Consider the following 16,566-nt stretch of genomic DNA (forward strand, 5'->3'; position numbering starts at 1 on the left):
AGAATGAACATTAACATTATGAAGTACAGAGTGTCTGAAAAATTACTGTGCATTTCCACTGCAAAAGTTACTTTCCACTGCATTTAACATTTAACATATTAGAAATCTTTTAAATCTTTATATAATTTCATCATTAAATTTTTACATGATTTGATTTATTAGTAAATTAAAAGATAATTTATTATTATTGTTGTTATTAAGGAGCTGTACTGACATTCCTTGTTGTTTAATATTTCTTATATTCATTATTGGATGGATTGCTCTTGCTGGATTTGGTAAGTGAGAATTTATATATTGTAATTGTTGGATTTTTAATATTTTTATTAAATGAATAAAATTCTCATATAAAATTATTATAGCAGATAACAGATGTTCTATTATCATTTTGTGCATTTAAATACAGGATGAGTCAGAATTATCCATAGACATCAACAGTTTGCAGTTTATGAATATGCAGAAAAATATCATTCGATCGATGAATATAATTCAGCTATTGTAAGGTGACTTTGTCATTGTCCATCCACATATGCTCAAACTATATAATATTTTCAAATTTCTTTTATTTCATCTAAGATATATTCATTTGCCATTGTTTCTACTGGTTGAAAACAATCTGAAAAGAAGAAATATAAATTGGTCATTAGTCTATAAATTGTTGAAGTATGTACACAAAATTTTGAATGACGCAAAATTAATGATAAATATTTTTGTTCAAAATGACAAGTATTGAAAAATAACAATTTATTAATTAATATTAAGATAAATAAATTTTGTTAGTTAAATAAATAAATTCTCTGTATTAAACTCAAAAACTACTCTAAGTAAATTGCTTTGAAAGAACTGATTATTTAACAAAGGAAGTGAAATATTAAAACACAAAGGATTACAGTCAAACCCAAATCTTTTTAGAATTACTAAAATATCAGCAAACTGTAAGATAAACTGGAACAATTTTCAAGCATTACACAATAAAATAAAATTTGATTCAGAAACAAAGTGCTATTGTTAATTTCATTGTCTGACTTCTTCAGGATTTAAATTTAGCATATTGAATGTTTTTAAATACAAAAATTATGGAACAAAATAAAAGCCACATAACTCCATATATTATATTGTTAATTAAATAAAACAGTGCCCAAACTATGACCCCCAGCTAAACCTGGCACAAGAGCATATTTGACACTTCACTTATGAAGAGTCTATCATCTATATGTATAGAATATACAATATATTTGTGGTCTACCTACCTACAACTTAGGTGCAATTTGGCCCACCAGTCAAAAAGTTTGGTTACACCACTGAACTAAAACTATATGTAAAACAAAATGTGGTAAAATAATTTTTAAAAAAATTATATTTTATGTCACGGCATTTCAGTCTGGATTTTCACTTGGCTTGCACTAATAACACTAACAGTGCCATAGTCTGAATTTTAATTAATGTATTTTTATATTATATGTATTATTTTAATCATTAAGCCATTTGATTCTGTATACGATAGGACTCCAATTATCTGAGGCAGACTTGTAAGTGAATACACTACTTTTCTTAGTGTAATTCATAAAGAAAGCTTAAAAAATAACATGTTACAAAATGATTTGTTTTTGTTACCTTTTATTATTTAACTTCAATGTGAGACAAATCATTTGTATTAAAATGTAATTATAATATACAATTTTACATTACTAATTCTGTTATATATAACAGATCAGTTAAAAATGCCCCCCTCCACAATTTTTACATTTTTGGACTCTGGACCTTGAAAGTTTGAGAAATGCAAAAACATTGGGTTTTTTCCTGCATGTGTGGATGTTAGTGTGTGGCAAAATGATTTAGAGTAGGTAAAATTCCTCCAATTTGACCTTGATTGATGGTATCAAAAAATTCAGCATTGACAAAAATACTCTCCTGACTTACGATTATCACCCCTCTCGTCAGCTTGCCCCTGATGTTTACTTCAAAGATCCAGGTGATCATCCCATGTTTAGGATTTACACTGATGGTTCCAAGATGAGTGACTATGCGGGTGCCGCTTTTGTAGTTTACTCCGACTTAGGCTGCGAGCTTCACAACACTTGCTTCCGTCTAGGTACACACTGCTCAATAGCACAGGTGGAAACTTTAGCAATTTATATGAGCTTAATTCACATTAGGCATAGGAAGAACAAAAGACACTACTTGCAGTATTGCATTTATTCTGACAGTAGGGTAGCTTTACACAGGATTGCAAAGTCTGATAGTCACTTAAAACTCTTCCATCTACACCCCATTCTTAGACACTTAGACAACAAAATTAGAATAGATTTCCAACGGGTCCTGGGTCATGCAGGCATTTTCAGCAATGAGACCGCCAACTATCTTGCCAAACAAGCTGCAAAGTCTTCAGTCACTAGTACTTTCAGTTACATTCTTTGTTGTACATCAACAATCATGTTGAGAAGCAAATCTTCATTCTCTGGCAAGACAGCTGGGACCATGACACCACTGGTAGGCTCACCTACACTTTCATCCCCAAGGTTGACACTACTGAGATTCTTTGCCACTTTTACCCAAGTTACACCCTCACTCAGCTACTTACAGGACACTGCAACTTTAAGCAATACTTGCATAGATTTAACCTTTGGGACACTCCACGATGCAATTGTGGTATTCAGGAGGACCAAACACCACTTCACTTAGTTTTTTGCTGCAATAGGTACAATCACATTAGCAATAGTTTAATGAGATCTGCTATTCTTGAAGGGTACAACTGGCTTTGCAACCTGCACCAACTCATTCACACATGTACAATGTTCCATCATCTACTCGCATTGATATCCCTTAGTGGGGTTCTTGAGAGCACTCATTCCAGGGCAATTAGCTTTCCTTTGTATTTTAATTCTTATTTTCTGTCTTCTTTTCAGTCTAAATTTGGTTAGTTTAAGTTAGTCCTAGTTGTAAGTTAGATTAGGGACTCAGCTTGGTTTCCAGTTAGGTTATGATAGGTTAGGTTAGATTAGGGTTTGTTAGCTTTAGTCATCTGGTTAAGTTCATCCTAGGTTATGGTAGGTTAGTTTAGTTAATAAGTTAAATGTTTAAAAAATAAATAAATAAAAAATTGGTGTCTTGCTTGTTTGTCTTCTGTCAGTTTGTTCATCTTGTCTAGTTTGTCATTGCATTTGTTTTCATACTGTCTGCCTAGCTGGTAATAGTATTAAGATTTGTGCCTGCATTCAGTTATATTAGAATTAAGTAGATATAAGTGTGCCCACCAGTGGCCAAGCGGTTCTGTCACTAAACACTGGGTGTTCAGTCGTGGGTTCGTGCCGCGCTTGGATGGGCTGGCCACGTGGAGTTTTCTGGGTTTTCTCCACGTCTGTAACACCTGAATAGGGGCCAGTTCCCCTTAAAACACCTCCTGGAAGGCATTATTTCCCTCGTGTAACACCTCTATACTGAGCTGGTAATGGGGGGTGCTACTCTGGTACTAACTTCCCCAAGATACACCTTGGCGCACCACTAATCCTTCAGCGAGCACCCAGCTCAGGTTAGTGAAGTCAGGAATAACTGGATATGGCATGAAAAAGTAGTAGATATAAGTCTTCCTACTAACAGCCACTTGGCACTAACTTCTACACTTAGCTATTTGTGGTGGCACTCAATTACTGGTGTTTGCTACACTCAGGTTTTCTTTTAGATTCTTCGGGGGACTACGGTCTTTCAGCCTAAAAACTGCACGCCAACATCAGACGTAAAGGGTATAGTAGCCATATGTATGCTGTTCAGACAGATCCTACCTTTCTCTACTATCTATCTCATCTCCCTCCTCCTTCCTCCTTTCCCTTCCTCTCTTTTTGCTAGCTAAACGTCTTGTATGTGGCCAATTTCTTTCATGCAGGCATGTATGTACAGTACTTAACAGTATGTATGCTAGTGTGTGGGGCATGGTTTTATTCATCCTCTTTGAAGCTTAACTCCCATGTTTTTTGTCGAAAATTTCTGAAATCTTGCGGGGAGGTTTGTGTATTAGGGGATTGATGCTATTAAATTTTGGCGGTTAAAGGTTGACTGGGTAGGGTAATTAAAGGGAAGTTTGTCGTATCTCCAGTAGAGCTGGAGTTAATGATGATTTTATTCATGAATAGCATTTACAATTTTTTATAAAATCTGTTCCTATCCTCAAAATTAAGCTTTTTGCCATTTTATAATAATTAAAAATACGATATTTTATTTAAAAATTATTTATAACAGATTGCACCACAAACTTTTAAATGTTGCCGGGGAAGTTAAGCAACTTGTTGCTGGATTTTATAATGATAAACTATTGTATGTATGTCAGCTGCATAATTAATAATGTAAAAAAATGTTGTTAAGTACAAAAAGAGGCTTAATATACCACATAAATCTTTTATGTTTGTGATTTTTAATCCGAATTGTCTGTGACTGTCTGTATTATCCAAATTTTTGGTTATCTGAGGTACCATTAATTCACATTACCTTGGATAATCGCGGGTTCTACTGCAATTCTGTAAATTACATTGGTTTGTTTTATTCCATAATATTTTTATACTTAAAATATTGAATATTCTAAATCTAAATCTTGGAGATGTTAAATGATAAACTTAACGAAAGTGCTTGGTTCTTTAATCAAATTTTATTGTGTAGCAATGAAGATGGTTCAAGTTTACATTATAATCTTTGTAGAAAAGTATAATAAAAAACTGTTTTAACTTATTATATTCTATAGAAATATTAAAACTATTCTCTGATTACTGAAAAGCTGGAGGTTTAATACAGAAGTTTAAAATCTCTTATCTCACATGTATAACAAATACAAATAACCTAATAATTATTTCAAATACCAAACAGCCAGCAAGATTTTTTTATTGGGCTATAAGGCTAAATGATTACTAAGCAATTTGGCAGGAGGCTGGCTGCCATCTCTTGTTAAATCTAATAATTATAAATAAATTAGTTAAATTTTAGAATGTCCCAGAAGAAAAGATCGGCCTGGAGTGGAACTCCTGTAACTCCTGCTTACTGTGCAGATGTGTTGCCATTTATATTACCCAGACCTTCCAGAGTATTTTAATTTATTTATTTACAATTGTTATATTTAACAAGTGATGGCAGCCTTCCTCCTGCCAAATTGCTTAGTAATTATTTAGCTTTATAGCCCAATAAAGAATCCGATCATTAGTTTGCTGTCTTAAATACATACTATCAAAAATCAATTATCCAGCTGAAAAACAAAAGTCAGTTAATTAAATTAATAAATGAAACACACCAAAATGTTTTGTATAAAATTTTAGAATTAAGCATTTGGGTTAAATATTTGACATGTTTCAGAATATTTACATCATTTTGTGTCATTGACTAACTGGCTTTGTTTTCCCAATAATACATTGGGTTTATTTGAAATTGTTTAAAATAATAAATTCTGAGTTTTGAGTGTGACTTTTTCACAAGAGTAGTTTAATTCTGTTGTGCAGCACACAAATGAATGCTGTGTAAAGATGCCCAAAGAGTAGTTTCTATTGTACGTCTTCATGTAGCATAATTCTATTTTGCTGAAGAATAGAATCAAATTGTTATGATTTGCACAGAAATTTTACTTTTTAAGGTGGTTTGTCGTATAGGTGGTTTTTTTTGTTTTGTGTGCGTGCAAATTAAATACATCTATATTTAATTTGTCTGTAAATTTTTTACTTTCAGCTTTTACTCAAGGTGACCCAGATCTTTTAATTAATCCCACAGATAGTGAGGGAAACATTTGTGGCAGAGGAAAATTCGAGTAAGTGCTATTTTTCTTTTTTGAAAATTTCTCAAGTAATTTGTGTAGTATTTTTGTATTTTCTGTTAGATAAATGTTTGTTGGCAAATCAAAAAGCGTAAATATGGCACAAAACAAACTACTATCATTCAACTAGTGAAATTCTTTCTATATATAAATCACTGAATAATTTTGCTTTCAGTCTCCAAGAAAATCTATATGTTACTGAACATCTGTTGAGAATTAAATAGGTTTAACTTTTGATAATTTTTTTAATACCAAACAAATTTATTTGTAAAAAGATGAGGAAAAAATTTCTTTATCCTGGAAATCAAATTAAATGTTATTCGTAAACATTTGTTCTTTTATAAGAACAACATCGGCTGTAAAAATTAACGAGTATGTTAGAACAAATACGTTCAAAAGAGTTCTCTCTTTTAAATGTTTTTGTTCTAATGCACTTGATAATTTTCACAGCTGACAATCATCTTATAAAAGAACAAATGTTTACAAATAACATTTAATTTGGCTTCCAGAATTAATTAATTTTGTTCTCATCAGCAAAAAAGGTTTATTAAACCACAAAAAAACTGAAGTCCAAAAATTTGTCATATTTAATAATCTTCATCAGATTGATGCAGAATTGAACATTTACAAATACTAATGGAAATAAAACAGAAATATGAAGATGAAGGGAATTATATATGATCAGAAATGTTAGTTTCTTCCAGTTTAGTAAATGCATTTTTCTTTCTGTACAAGGTTGTGTATGATCGAGTGATATATCAGTTACTTAATAAACTTTAACTTTACATTATTGCCAATAATATATATTGTTTGATATAATAAAATTATAAACAATAATAAAATGAAACTTTTTAATTTCAGAAATAGACCGTATCTCTTCTTTTTTAATCTGCTGGAATGTGCAAAAGCAACAGTTCTTTTCACAGGATGTCCCACTACTCAAGTAAATAATTAGTTTTGAGTATCTCTAATAATATTTTAAATAATGAATTTGACATTTCATCTGATTTATGTTAGTTACCCAATAATTCTAGGAATAATGAATTTTGTTAATGTTTTTGTGTAATTTTAATGTAATGTTGTTAATGATATTTTTAAAGTTGGTCATTAGGCTGTCTTAAATTTCTTTAATTTTAGATGAAAATAATTTTAATAGTTTCTCTCTGCAGGTCTGTGTCGAGAGATGTCCGAATTCTACTTTTTCGGTTTGGACCGATTTAAGTTCGATTGAAGAAGAAGTAAAGCGTAAAATGATTTGCAAGTATGATGTTGACAAATCAAAGAAAGATGTAAGTCAAAATTTATTTATTTATACATTGTTCTTGAATATATGAACTGGTGTTGCTTGGTGCAGTAACTTACGGTGTCACTTCTGGATTTTTTTTGTACCAAACCATACTGAATATTTAGTAAATCATAATTCCTGTACATTATTGGATATAATGGTAATAATGTTAACAACTATCATAATTAAAATCAATCTTTTAAATTTCAATATCATATGCAAGCCTACACATCTTTATATTTATTTACTTTTATCTTTGTAATTGTGTTATGTTTTTTGTATCTTTTTATTGTAATTTGTAATAATTTTGGGTTTGACTTGGAGCACATTAGAAAGTTCAAAAAGTAAATTAGCATAGAGTTTTAGTGTTACTTCTATTGATAAATATAAGCTGGGCTTATGAAGAATGTTTGGTTGTACCTGGTGTGTTCTACACCCATAGTGACACTATTGAACGTATGGAATTATAAATGAATCTTTGCAAATAGATTGCAAGAAGTTTTGATATTATTTGCTCATTAATCTGTTTTAATTGTTTGAAATATTTTATTAACTTTCCTTCAACAAATTAGACATTATCTTCTGAATTTAAATTGCTATTTTTACTACAGAAGAGAAAAGTTTTTATTTTGAGTTCATGCTGCTTCTTTTGAAAGGAAAAGCTAACGCTTTTGGCCTATATGTTTATTATGAGCAAACACAGAAATCTTAATAATATACGGTGGATACTCATACTTTGAATGTTCCGGGAGTTCAAACTGCTAAATTTAAGAGAGATTTGATCTTGAGTTTGAATAATTCTTCTACATTTGAACTGTACTTGCAGAAAGAATTTACTCACTGTGTAAACACCATCTGTTGAGTACCCAAGTTGTATCTCATTCTCACTGTGAAAACATCTCTTGCAATACATGTGCTTTCGTGTGTTTTCAGTGCTTTTTTTTTTTTTCCAATTTATTTTTGGTGTGTTTGGTTATTTACATATATAACCTGTGCCCATTAACAATGGCATTGAAGAAGAGCGTAGAAGCAACAAAGCCTAAAAGGAAGGTTGTGGTATCGACAATTGAGTTGTAACAGGAACTGTCAAAGCTCAAAAGCAGTATGTGTGTGACAAATCTGGCAGCCATATTTAAGATGCTAGAGTCAATGGTGTGTGACCAGTAAACACAATTTTTATTTTATTACAGTGTTTGTATTTTATGTATTGTTTTTGTGTTTTAATTCATTATTTATAGCATTTAATTGCATTATTTTTACCATAAATTGTGTGTGTTTGCTGTTTATCAAAATAGGTATTGTTTAGGGTCTGGGAACGGATTAATTCACTTTACATTATTTCAAATGCAGAAAATTGATTTGGACTTCAAACAGTTTTGAGTTTGAATGGCCTCCTGGAACAAATTAATTTTGAAGTAAGATGCATCACTATAGCTTGAGAGTGCTCCAATTTGCTGAATTTTTAGTAAGTTTTTAAAACAGCTTAAACTGGATGTATGAGGATTGTCTTTAATAAATATGCTTTTATTTTTGTTATATGTGATAACAGCAACAGTTTTTTTTCTTGAAATATATATTATTATTTAATGAAAAAAGAACTGCGTGTTTCAAATGATGTATGAGAAGTTTTAAAAATTTAATTCTTTTACAGGCCCAACAACTTGCTAGAGATGGTGATTGTGCTTCATTTTACCTAAATAGCAATGCAGGTAAGATTATATTTGTTATCATCTATCAGATAAAATATCTGAGATTTCTAATCTAAAAATTTTAAATTTGAATTTTTTTTTCATTTTAAAAAAATAGAATAAAAAATCAAATGTAAAACTTAATATTGTTGACTCAGATTTACAGATTCCAATATAGCATATTTTGGAAATGATGGACTGCATCTGATGACTGAGCTTGTCATTTTTATGACAATCTTATATGAACTTTATGTAAATCAAGTTTATGTAAGATTGTACATCTATCCAGACTGCTTAGTGTCAAGTTATTTGTGTTACAATATAGTGTCATACAGTGTAAGAGTCCTTGAGACTAATTGGCCGTAGCGGAAAAATAATCATTGGAAATATCGAGCTATTATTAGTACACACTTCTGTATGTATTATTTCGGTACAGCTAGGGATGTTCCGATATCATAAATGTATCAATACCGGTATTGGTGTCGATCTTAAAGTATTGATACCAGCCAGTATTGGGTATCAAAACTGGAAATCTTGCTGACTGTAACCTTTCAATCTGTGACTTGATTTTGAAACTTAACTAAAATAAAGCATGTTATTTATCATTAACAAATTAGTAAAACTAATTTATTGCATAAACGAAATGTTATCAATACTGTACTTGGATCAGTTGATTGCAGATTTTAATATATATTCAAGTTTTTCAAATATTTAGCAAGTTAAGTTACAATAAGCACACTGTAGATAGATTCTGAAAATGAAATTTGATGTAATAAATGTATTGATTTTTGGTCATTAATATTTAGTGTATAAGTTATAACTTAATCAAAAATAATGTCTGTTTTGGCTGGAAGCAACTTTAAAACCTGAATTTGGATTTTGCAACCAAATTCAAAATTGAAACCAATTTTGGTTGTATCTTATCTATCTGTGAAAAATGTAACGATACCAAATCAGGTACACAAGGAAAATTATTGACATTGGTATTGGACCAAAAGTATTGAGTATAAAAGTACTCTGTATCAAAGGAAAATATATATCCTTATATCTATCATAATATAAGTTGTTCATTGCTAATTGTCTATAAAATATGTTGTAGCAGACTATGGAATTTTTTGGATATGGCAAACAATTGGCATTATTTGATTGCTTCTATTAATCCATCATGTTGAGGGTCAACAGTAATAACATATTACATTTATATAAAATAATTCTAGGACAATCTACCCACTTAATTTGTTTTTTCATTTTTAAATCACGACTATTTAAGAACCGAAAGAAATCAAAAAATATTTTATTAAATTAGAAAGAAATAGTTTAACACCAGAGTAGATAAATTAAACCAACTTCACTGCCTGTAACCGGTGTGCTGCTTCTCCAACGAAAGCAGAAGACTTTGAAAAGTCCTCTGCTTTTATTGAAGAAGCACACTGGTTACAGGCAGTGAAGTTGGTTTAAATATTTTATTAACTGAATAAACAAAAATAGTCACATTTACTGAATTTACACAATTATTGTTGTTTCTTAAGAAGTTGCTGTTTATTACACTTAGGTACAACACTTTTTATGTTGAGTTATTATATAAAAACTTTAGTTTAATTTGTTTATTTTAACCTTGGGCATACTTCTATGAGATGTTACCTGTAAAACTTTAAATTTAACTAGCGACTGTGAAAGGATACATTTTGTCCAACAAAGAGAAATGGCACCAATCTCTTTTTAGCCATGCACAGGGCTAGAATAGACAGACTATAGATAAGGTCACTTCATAAACAACAGATGTACAGTACGACTTGTCTGAAATATATGAACTCGTACGTAGCTTGTATATATCTTCAAGAATCAAATTAAACACTGATGAAATCAACCCTTCTTTATAAGCTCTTTAAATCATTTTTTTGTCTTCAAGTTTTCCTCTCAAAGTTTTATTGTTATATATAAAATATATTTTTCTAACTATAATAAATATGGCTTGGTATTGCCATTTATTTCATTCCATTTGTCATAAATAACTATAGTTTTATTTTACTTAATTTTAATATTGTATATATCATTACCAAAAATAAATTATTTTGTGGCTAAAAATTCAGAAAATTGTAATTTATTTTTATCGTAAAGTTGCTTGGATTCTTTACAAAGTAAATAACAAAAAAAAAACCTCAAAAACATCTGAGTTTGTATAAGATATATTAAGAATTTTTGAATCCATTATATTGGGAAACAGTATTAAAACTCAAAATAATTCCTTATGTGACTATACAGTTGTCAGAAAAAAGTCATATTTTTTAACTTGTCTTTATCTTTATAACATCATTAGCAGTTTCAAATTGGAAACAAAACTAAGACCAATGACGTCTAATAAAGTTCTATTGGTCGTTGTTTTGTTTACACACAACCCGTAAGTAAATAGACACCCTGAATGTCAGCAAGGGCAATATTAACTCTGAAATACATTGCCATATTGGAGAAGGTCTTCTAGTATTCTTCGATGGACCAACAGACAAAAACATCCACTCTGTTCTTGGACGACGGAGCTCCTTGTCACACGGCAAAAAGACCCAGAATTGGTCAGCAACACAAGGCATTTGCAAGCTTTTACGGACCATTTGGTCACCCGACACAAATCCCTTTGAACAAGTCTGGAATTTGCCAGCCGCACACTGCAACAACATTTACGAAAACCCACTTCCGGCTGAGAACTTTTAGACCATTTGCCTGCCAAGTGGGCCGACATTCCATGGATCTAGATAGCAGAACTTGTTTATTCCATGCCCAACCAGATTAAGCTATATTGCACTTGTATCACTTGGATACTGTAAAATAAAAGACTCTGAAAATAAGGGTGTCTATTTACATATGGGTTGTCTACATAATCCAATTTTTATTTGCTTTTTCTTTGATTTTTGACAACTAAATAAACTAAACTATTTGTATGTTAAATTTTTAGAATTATTTATTACAATCTTTTAAACTATATTCTATCAAATCACATGTCTAAAGAATATTTTAAAGAACTATTTTATTCTCTCTTTTCATGCTTCAGGTGATTTTATTGAAAATTATGGTATTCCCATTACTTGTGAGTACATTTTACATTCTTTGCATGATCGATTCAAGTGCATGGTTGTTCTTACCCAAATTCTTAACTGATATAACATTTTAATACAAATTTCATTTCATTTTGTCATTTGTTTTTCATTTTTTTTATTTGCACTTTTTCACTTAGTTTGATTTTTCTGTTGCGCACATTGTTGATGTATAATAATGTTACTGGTCGAGATGCACATTGTTTAATTATAACTTTAATAAGCCAGTTTTAAAGCTTTGCTTCTTATTATTTTTTTAAGAAATGTATTAAATAAATACTACTTTTGTTTGTGGAAAATGTTGTTTGTTGACTTATTAATTACTATACTAAATATTGTATTTTTAATGTTTTTGTATGTTAAAATTATGTTGTATAACTATTAAAATGAATTGAGACAATCAGCTAAAAAGTGTCTGTCTGCATGTTCAAATCTGGTTTGAGTTGCTTCTCTTGAAGTGAAAATGTTTTGGAGAGCCGGAACTCTCTTGAATCTATCGTCGAGTCTCTTGTTAACTAGGGATGATTGATTTCGTGATAATGCAACATGTCTGATGCCAATTTGAGACCAAAGGCATTTGTTTTGGGCTTGGCACACTTAATGACTCTTGATTGGCAGAATCTTGTCATCACTCATTGGGAGACTTATCACCCCGATGATTGGCACACTGTTTAAAAACAACTTCAAAACCATTTTGAATTTTGTTTTTATTCATTCTTTGGTAAGCAGTTTGAATAACACATCTGTAATGAAAATCTCAAAATATTTCCTTAAAGATGTGTTATCTTCAAGGGTAGGCTGAAGTTTTGTTTCCACCTAAATAAAAATTAAAGCAAGTGAGATATTTATGTGAAAAAAATAAATGTATCATAAACCTTTTATTTAAACTTTGGATAATTACCTTCTGCATAACCTTCAGATTTTAATAAATGTTGATTGATTGATGTTAATGGAAGGAATGTTTTCGGCAGTCAAAAATTTCATAACCATACATCCATAGTCTTCTAGTTTAACTGACTCTGATTCAGAGTTGGGGTTACCTATGGGTTCGCTGTTACTTATACTGGCGGGGATATAACTAGTGATGCACTGAACTGGTTTTATCCTGTTCTCACTACTCAAAACAAAAAATATGATTCGACAAGACTTTTCAGCCTGATCTTTTGCTGTTTTGGGAATGTTTCAAGCATATATGTTTAATTAGAAAAAGAAATTGAAAATTTATATATAATCATCATCAGTTTATTCTTACGTATTCAATTGAACAGTGAAGCTCTTGTTGCACATTAGTCATTTTTCACAAACTTGACGGAAACAGATTATTGTAATTACATTTTGGTTAGTGGATTTAACTTGCCACTCTTCAAATCTAATCTATCATATACTCAAATCTAACAGTACTCTAACTTGTGCAGTAATTTATCAGTAAATTTGAAACTTTTATCAAATACTTCTAAGAGAAATTTGTGTTTTGTATTACTATTATATTAATATTCCAAATTTCACATATAGGCAGGTTATATGACTAATTATTCTGCTTAATAATCAATTTAAGTAAAAAATAAAAATTTCACTTATTAAATGTAAATAACACCGGCCATGTCCCTTTTATTTTTTACTTAAATGTAGTATGATAGTGGCAAAGAACACCAGAGGACACACTGCCTGTTTTTATATTGTTAAATTTTTTTGCGGAGGCAGTAGCCTAAAAAGGAAGGTCGTCTCCGTAACTTTGTAAATTTTAAGGATTGCTGATGGTGTAGCGGCAAAAAAGGAGGACTAAAGCAAGGTGTTTACCCTTGTGAAGAAGTCGTATTTATATTTTTATTTATCAATTGTTTGAATATTTTTCTTAATAGTTTTAAATGATTTGGATTGTTGATTTACATCCGATTTTGAAAAAATCTATCTCTGTGGTCTGAGGGTGCCAGGGAATATTTTTTTTTTTTGTGCCAGTGGGTTTGTCCCAGCCAAACGGTGAGGTATGGGGCACGACACATCCAGAACAAACTTCCCACAAAAAGTTGGTTTTGACTTTGTTCATTCACATTTAGCAATTTTGCTATCCAGTCGTCTCAGTTAATGGACTATTTCTTTGATTTTTTGCTTTGCGTATCTGGAATTTTATAACTTAGTTTAATTTAAATTCAATATACATTTTAATTTTACATGTCAACTTAGTGGAAATAGTGCTAACAAATTATGCTACATTGAAAAAAGTGGCTTCTGCTCGGAAAGTGAAATTTGTCTGAAATTTTGATGACGATGTAATTTTTATTACAGTATTGCACAGATGTCTTCCTCTTCCCATCGACTCTACCGTGGTCATCAAAGACGACGACAACAGCGTTATCAGTGACAGTCGTTTACGAGAGGCTCTTGAGTAAGTGGCTCCTTATATTCTCTACCAGATATTTAAACTAATACAATTGATTTTTTAAAATTATTTATGGTAAGAAGTGATTGTAGATCTCTTCAGAAAATTAAATTTATTTCTAATTTCATGAAGTTTAAGCTTTTCCTTTAAGTGAGTTATTACAACTGCCTATTAATTACAACATTCAGTCATTGATTTTATTCTATTCACAACACCACAATGATGTTGACAGTTTAATTCTTAAAATATAAATTGAACTCACTTGTGCCTATTGACCGGTGTGAAATAAATAAATTCAATTCAACGAACGTTTTCTGGACGCCTTCCGTGTCCTTCTTCAGGTTAACTGCTGGATTCTATTATTTTTAAAAAACTGCGTTCCGATCTTTTAAGAACAAATTCAAATGAAGATAGTTCGAAAGCGCGATGACCATCGCGCATGCGCTATATCTGTCGTGCTCCTTGTCGTACTGTATCATATTCTTTTTAATCTTTGTATTCTTTTTTATCTTTGGGTCACATGATTTCATGTGTTATCGGACCCAAATAAATCTTCATGCATCCTCTTGTAATAAAGTTTGCCAAGCAAGCGAAAGAGTTATCTCGTCGCGTGAATTAATGCATGTTGTTTTAGTTTGCGCTTTATGTATCTCTATCGCTTCCAGCCATTTGAGGTGTTCCATCCGAGTCGTTTTAGTTATTAGCGTGGCCCCCGCGAAGTCCACATTAATGCCCGGTTCAGAAGCGTACACTGCAAGCGACGTGGTAGCTCTGTTGTATCTTATATCCGCCTCGTGTTCTTTAACCCTGACTTCCATAGAGCGTTTCGTTGATCCTATGTAGATCAGATCCCTATTAAATCTCTCGTCCTTTATCGGGATTCGGTATACGCCTGCCATTCTATTCGGGTCCGATGGGTCCTTTCCGTTACGTAACAAAGTGTAAATGGTTGGGCCTCTCCTATAAGCAACGGTGACCTTACGTCTCCTTGCGATAGACGCGTATACGGATTTCAAGGTCGGGTTATATGTGATGGGTATTCTCTCCACCTCCGTATTTTGGTTGTTACTTTGTGCCACTGCAGGTGCGTTTTGGCTCATTCGTGCTCTTTGGCGTTCCGCCATTCTTGGAATAATGTTGCGGTAGCCGTGTATATCCGCAATCTTCTCAATATGTTTCAACTCTTTCTTAAGCGCTTGTTGAGTGGAAGAGTGCGTGTATGCCCGTCTGACCAATGATCTAAATGCTGCTATTTTGTATTGGATCGGGTCGCATGAGTCACTCGGGATGTATGTGGGGCTTGCACATTGTTTGCGATACACAGAGGTATGGATGTTGTGCGAGTCAATCCTGATATCCACATCCAAAAAATGCACATTGGTATCACTATGTTGCTCAACTTCGATTGACAGACCATACGTGTTATCATTCATTTTTTCTACGAATTGCGCCAAGTTCGGTGTTGTCTTCCATAGGATGATGACGTCATCTATATAACGTCTGTATAGTAGGATATCGTTGGTGAATCCCGGGAGTGTTTTGGATTCGAGTTGTCTCACCACCAACTCACACAAGTCCCCTGACAGTGGACTTCCCATCGGGACACCCCGCGATTGTGTGTATGTTACATTTTTAAATTGAAACACCGACCCGTAACACATGAGGTGCGCTAATTCCAACACATTCTGGTGGAGGGCTGTGTCATTTACTTTCGTAAACAGGAAGTCTCGAAGTGCGCAAAAGCACGGTGGTATCTTGATGGAAGGATACAACGATTTAAAATCCAGCACCGTTATGTAAGCTGGGGAGGTGATCTGTTTCAACTGAATGATTAATTCTTCCGGATTAGAGATGGTGAACTGATATCCGCTCATGTGTGGAACAATTATGTTGTGAATCGCTTTTTCCAACTTACGGGTGGGAGCCTTGGTTTTATCCACAACCGGACGAAACTGTTGGCCTTCTTTGTGCGTTTTCGCGAACGCAAATAATTTGGGTACGTCCAGGGTATCCATTGTGATGTTCTTTAGTTCTAGCTTCTTGGCCAATTTCGAGCACGACAATCTCTTAACTCGTGAATGTAGTTTTTCTACCCAGTTACTTCCAACCTGATTGCGTTGAGTTGCGTCTATGTATTCCTTCAGCCCTTTCTCGTATGTTTCCCTTTTCATGATTACTATGTTCTTGGTTTTGTCTGCTCTGGTGATCGTGACCTTGTTCAGACGTGCCCATCTAACCGTGCGTTTGATATTTTCTCTCAGAACTAGAAGTTCCTTGGAACTCCTGTTGTTTTTAATTTTGAGTGTGGCTACCCATCTGTAGTATTCTTTCTGCGTGTCGGTGAGGCCTCT

General features: G+C 32.3%; 1 protein-coding gene across 4 annotated transcripts in view; it reads left to right on the plus strand.

Annotated features, from left to right (window-relative positions):
* Ctl2 (Choline transporter-like 2) overlaps positions 1-16,566 on the plus strand; it is a 56,747-nt gene that overhangs the window by 21,781 nt on the left and 18,400 nt on the right. For 3 of the 4 annotated variants that reach the window (XM_067287737.1, XM_067287735.1, XM_067287736.1), the window contains exons 3-9: positions 202-275; positions 5,695-5,773; positions 6,641-6,722; positions 6,949-7,068; positions 8,716-8,773; positions 11,796-11,831; positions 14,122-14,221. In XM_067287737.1, the coding sequence (XP_067143838.1) occupies positions 202-275; positions 5,695-5,773; positions 6,641-6,722; positions 6,949-7,068; positions 8,716-8,773; positions 11,796-11,831; positions 14,122-14,221 (549 nt within the window). The remainder of the gene's footprint in view (positions 1-201; positions 276-5,694; positions 5,774-6,640; positions 6,723-6,948; positions 7,069-8,715; positions 8,774-11,795; positions 11,832-14,121; positions 14,222-16,566) is intronic. The other variant, XM_067287738.1, reaches the window with a different exon arrangement.

This window comes from Centruroides vittatus, unplaced genomic scaffold, assembly GCF_030686945.1.
Source record: "Centruroides vittatus isolate TY-2023 unplaced genomic scaffold, ASM3068694v2 scaffold_654, whole genome shotgun sequence".
NCBI lineage: Eukaryota > Metazoa > Arthropoda > Arachnida > Scorpiones > Buthidae > Centruroides > Centruroides vittatus.